The following is a 5,276-nucleotide window of genomic DNA, read 5'->3' as shown; positions in this document are numbered from 1 at the left end:
ATAAGATGGTGTTAGCAACAGAGAGGCTAGTGACTAGCATGGATAAGATGGTGTTAGCAACAGAGAGGCTAGTGACTAGCATGGATAAGATGGTGTTAGCAACAGAGAGGCTAGTGACTAGCATGGATAAGATGCTGTTAGCATCAGAGAGGCTAGAAACTAGCATGGATAAGATGGTGTTAGCATCAGAGAGGCTAGGAACTAGCGTGGATAAGATGGTGTTAGCATCAGAGAGGCTAGCGACTAGCATGGATAAGATGATGTTAGCTCCTGTCAGCTTCTTCAACATCATCCAACACTCAACGTTCATGTTCTTCTGGTTCTAGTTTCAAGCACCCAGATACTTTTGGTGGATTACAGGAAGCTGTGGCTGCTCGGTACTGAGGGGCTTACGTGGCTCCGGAGTTCATGATGCAGGCAGAGACGGGACATCTGCAGGGTCGCCCGTTGTCGTGGTTCATCCCCAGGTTGTGTCCGAGCTCATGAGCCACGTTGGAGGCGAATGAAGGAACGTTGTTGTCGGTGAACTGAGAGGAGGAGAGCAGAGTTTATGGACTGGTCTGAGGTCCTCTGACCGGTCAAACCTCTGAGGACCGTACCGCGTTGATCCCTCCCCCATGACTTTGAGAGCAGACAGAGGAGACGAAGGCCATGCCCGCTATTACCCCGAAGCTCTTCTTCCTGCATCAACAACAGGGCCTTCATCACTGACAGATCTTCCATCATCATCAGTTTAAATATTTAAACCAACATCATCATCATCGACAACCTCTTCATCATCAGAAAAACAGCATCTAAAATTATCAGGCAGTGTTTTCAGGCAGCATTAAAATCGGAGATTCATGCTGAGTCATAGTTGTGTTTTGGCACCAAGTCATGAATTGATTTTGATCCTGAATTTTGTTGCCACAATACTAACATGTCAAAATGCCTTACAACCATGTTTCAGTGATAATGTGCTGACAGGACTAGCTGTGCTGAGTCATGACTGTGTTTTAGTGCCACCTCCTGGTTCTGTGTTTCACTGCTCAGTCAGGACTGTTTCAGTGCTGAGTCATGGTTGTGTTTCAGTGCAGTCATGGTTGTGTTTCAGTGTGTGTCATGGTTGTGTTTTGTTGCTGAGTCATGGTTGGGTTTCAGTGTAACATCACAGTTGGGTTTTGTTGCTGAGTCATGGTTGGGTTTCAGCTCAGTCATGGTTGTGTTTTATTGCTGAGTCATGATTGGGTTTCAGTGAAGAATCATGGTTGTGTTTTTTTGCTGAGGCATGGGTGGGTTTCAGTGCAATCATGGTTGTGTTTTGTTGCTGAGTCATGGTTGTGTTTCAGTGTAGAGTCTTAGTTGTGTTTTGTTGCTGAGTCATGGTTGTGTTTCACTGTAGAGTCTTAGTTGTGTTTTGTTGCTGAGTCATGACTGTGTTTTAGTGCCAAGTCCTGCTTCTGTGTTTCACTGCTCAGTCAGGACTATTTCAGTACTGAGTCATGGTTGTGTTTGTTGCTGAGTCATGGTTGTGTTTCGTTTGCGTTTCAGTGCTGAGTCATGGTTATGTTTCAGTGCTGAGTCACGGTTCTGTTTCAGTTCTGAGTCATGGTTGTGTTTGTTGCTGAGTCATGGTTGTGTTTCAGTTGTGTTTCAGTGCAGAGTCATGCTTGTGTTTCGGTTGTGTTTCAGTGCTGAGTCATGGTTGTGTTGCAGTGTGCAGGTACTGACAGGATGAGCTGTGCTGAGTCATGCCGGCGGCGGGGAACCAGCTCCTTCTCCCTCCACTGAGTGAAACGACCCAGTACTTCTTCAGGTCCTCCGTCTGTGTTGATCAGGTTTTGCTGAGTCCAAATCTCCAGACCGACCAGAACCACCCTAACGTTCAGCTGCATGTAGATCTGCTCACATGCATCAACACGGACACACAAAGTCTGTAAAGCCTCCATAGAAGTTCAGAGTGGATTTTTCAACATCAACAAAACTGCCTTAAAAACTCTAAATGAGTTAATAAACAGTTTAACTTTATGTAGTCTGTGAAACCAGGCTCATGAAGCTAATTGTAGGTTAAAGTGTGTGTGTGTGTGTGTGTGTGTGTGTGTGTGTGTGTGTGTGTGTGTGTTCTTACACTGTCTACAAGGTTGGCCAGATGAACCATTTCCTCTCTCACTGCTGTCGCATTCTTGTTCATGTAATTATACTGCAAACAGAAAATAAACATTAAGATTAGCCTAGCCTAGCTTAGCACAAACACGGGGACTACACAGTTAGCCTAGCTTAGCACAAAAACTGTGACTACAAAATTAGCCTAGCTTAGCACAAACACTGAGATTACAGTTAGCCTAAAGTAGCACAAACAACGGGACTACACAGTTAGCCTAGCTTAGCACAAACACTGAGACTGCACAGTTAGCCTAGCCTAGTACAAACACAGACTCTGTCTCACTCTGTCGTTGTCGACCACCAGCAGCAGCTCCACGTAGTGAGTTTTATGAAGAACAGCTCTCTTCATCTGAAAACACAAGCACACGTTACTTCACACACACTCTCTCATTATATTATTTATTTTCCTGCTGAGTCATTTATTGACATTTGAGTGATTTGTTGCCACTTTGAGCTGTCAGCGTGTAAACACACCCTGCTGTGAGGTCTGTGGTGAATTTCCTCTCCTTCGTACTGAGCGTGCTCAGTAGCGTTGTCATTCTCGTGGTGAGGCGTTCCACACCCCCGGGGCTGCGAGGTGACGTCCTGAAGGCGGTACACCAGGTGCTGTTCGGGGGCGGAGTCTAATGGCTCGATTCCGTAGCTGTCGTGAGTGAAATGAATCACTCCTCTGAATAAAACGAGGCCAGAGAAGAATGGTCAGCAGCTGTTTCCTCGTCAGAGTGAGACCTCACACAGAGATGCTTTGTTGTGTTTAGTTTGTTTTGTTTTTGCCCTGGTAATAAATAATTAAACACTTAAAGGGGTGTTTGTCTCACCTGAGGCCGTTACAGATGCTCAGAGCCACTGATGAGCCCTCCATGTCCTGAACGAAGCCCCGATAGTGACAGTGGTTCTGAAACACAGAGGTGATACCAGGTGACACCAGCAGGGGGAGCTGCTACCATGAAGCTCATGTTTCTGAGAGGAACTGATGACAGAGGTGAAAACATCAGCTGATGATGATTAAAGCTGCCATCAGCACTTCCTGTCCGAGTTCCGTGGGAGAAACCACTTCCTGTCCTCACAGAAACTGTAACTCAACATTTCTGCAGGTCTTTCACTTCCTGTTCTTCTAGTTTTTATGTCATTGCTCATCAAAAACTGCAAACTGTCCCATCATGCATCTGTGCTGTCCCAGCTGGAGGCGGAGCAAAGCAGTTCCTGTGACTCAGAGAACTCATGTTTCATCTTCTCTTTGTTCTATTTCGTGTAAGCTCCGCCCTCTAAGGCTATCGCAGATGGGTACCCCCGTGCGCGTACGCGCATTCTGAAGTATCAATAGTCTACGCCCACGTGACNCAACAGGTAAAAACAACAACACCAACAGGCAAACACTAACAGGTAAACAACAAAAACAACAACAGGTAAACAACAAAAACAACAACAGGTAAACAACAAAAACAACAACAGGTAAACAACAACTGAACAGAAAACTCTTTAAACTTTGTTCTTACAATCTAAAAGCTAAAACTGTTGGTTCTGATCCAGGTCCAGAAAGTTTAAAATGATTGTTTTTAGCCTCTTCAGCAGCTTGTGATGTTTTCCTGATAGTTTCTGTGACTCAGCTGCACGTCGTCACAGTTAAAAGGAAAGAGGAACCAGGACCAGAAGCCGGTCCTGACGGTCCTCGGCTCGTTATCGGGGCTCTTCCTGTTGTTCGGCCTGTGAGGCCTGCTGATAAAAACACTGCAGCTACGAGGCTCAGAGCTGCTCTCGTCTTTCTGCTTCACTTTCAAATGTTTCTGCTTCATTTGAGGTTTTTACACGTCTAAACGCTGACTCAGCACCACTGCTCCTTCATTCATATTCTGTCTGCTGCTTTTCAACTACTTCTGCATATTTTGTACTGTTTTTATCAAAATGTTCGGCTCATTCTGCAGACAGCTGCTGGGACTTTAGTTTTTGTAGCTTTTCGAATTTTCAAAATACTTATCTGCAGAAATACTTTCAGAAACCTCCAGCTGCTGGTTCTGACTTCTTCTTATACTTCTTTTAGCTTCTAGTTAGCCGTTTGCTTCTTCTAGCTTCTCCTTAGCTGCTTGTTTCTTTTAGCTTCTAGCTAGCCGGTTGCTTCTTTTAGCTTCTAGTTAGCCTTTTACTTCTTTTAGCTTCTAGTTAGCCGTTTGTTTCTTTTAGCTTCTAGTTAGCCTTTTACTTCTTTTAGCTTCTAGTTAGCTGATAGCTTCTTTTAGCTTCTAGTTAGCCATTTGCTTCTTTTAGTCTAGTTAGCCGTTTGCTTCTTTTAGCTTCTTGTTAGCTGCTTGTTTCTTTTAGCTTCTAGTTAGCCATTTGCTTCTTTTAGCTTCTAGTTAGCCGTTTGCTTCTTCTAGCTTCTAGTTAGCCATTTACTTCTATGAGCTTGTAGCTTGTGTATGCTACTTTTAGCTATTAGCAATTGTTTTTGTAAAGTTACAAAAGTGACCTTTTGTAACTTTTTTCCTATCATTTGGCTACTTTTAGCTGTAAGTCAGCTCTTTGTTTCTTTAGCTTTGAGCTAGCTTTTTGAGCTTTAGCTGGTATTTTCTTCTTTTTTTGTTTCAGCGAGTTGGATTTGGTTGCTGAAACCAGCAGCTGAAGTTGATGTTGTTGTGAGGTTGTTTCCCACTCTTTTTGTTTATTGTTGTTTATCTGTTTCGTGATGTGAAGCAGCTGAAATTTTGTTTTTATCTAGAATAAAACTAAACATTTTTCAACAAACTGATTCCACAGTTTAAAGTATCGCTGTGAGAAACGTTTAATCACAAACTGATATTCAGCTATTCAGATATTCTGACGACTGGATTATAATTTAACGTCTAACATTAGTTAGAGGTTAGAGCAGGGTGGGCAATCCTGGTCCTGGGGGGCCGCAGTCCTACATGTTTTACATGTTTCCTGCTCCAACACACCTGATCCAGTCACTGAACTACCTCTTCATGTTCTGCAGTACGGAGGACCGACACTGACATCATTAGAAATAAAAGCAGAAATAGATAAATGAACCTTTAAATACATAAATACATTTAAAATGCACCAAATAAATTAAAAAGGAGAACTTTACCTCATGTTTTATCATTTAATTGATCTTCATATTTATTTTTCCAGCTTAGTTC

General features: G+C 43.3%; 1 protein-coding gene across 2 annotated transcripts in view; it reads right to left on the bottom strand.

The window, feature by feature from the left end:
• Window positions 1-5,276, bottom strand: part of adam9a (ADAM metallopeptidase domain 9a) — a gene marked incomplete in the record, with an annotated part of 22,235 nt that overhangs the window by 9,725 nt on the left and 7,234 nt on the right. For both annotated transcript variants that reach the window (XM_014022789.1, XM_014022790.1), the window contains 7 exon segments: window positions 394-527; window positions 600-681; window positions 1,711-1,880; window positions 2,108-2,179; window positions 2,426-2,491; window positions 2,617-2,812; window positions 2,961-3,037. In XM_014022789.1, the coding sequence (XP_013878243.1) occupies window positions 394-527; window positions 600-681; window positions 1,711-1,880; window positions 2,108-2,179; window positions 2,426-2,491; window positions 2,617-2,812; window positions 2,961-3,037 (797 nt within the window).

Source organism: Austrofundulus limnaeus, unplaced genomic scaffold (assembly GCF_001266775.1).
Source record: "Austrofundulus limnaeus strain Quisiro unplaced genomic scaffold, Austrofundulus_limnaeus-1.0 Scaffold343, whole genome shotgun sequence".
NCBI classification, from domain to species: Eukaryota; Metazoa; Chordata; class Actinopteri; order Cyprinodontiformes; family Rivulidae; genus Austrofundulus; species Austrofundulus limnaeus.
Note: the sequence above shows the minus strand (reverse complement) of the source record. Positions and strands in the feature narration are given on the sequence as shown.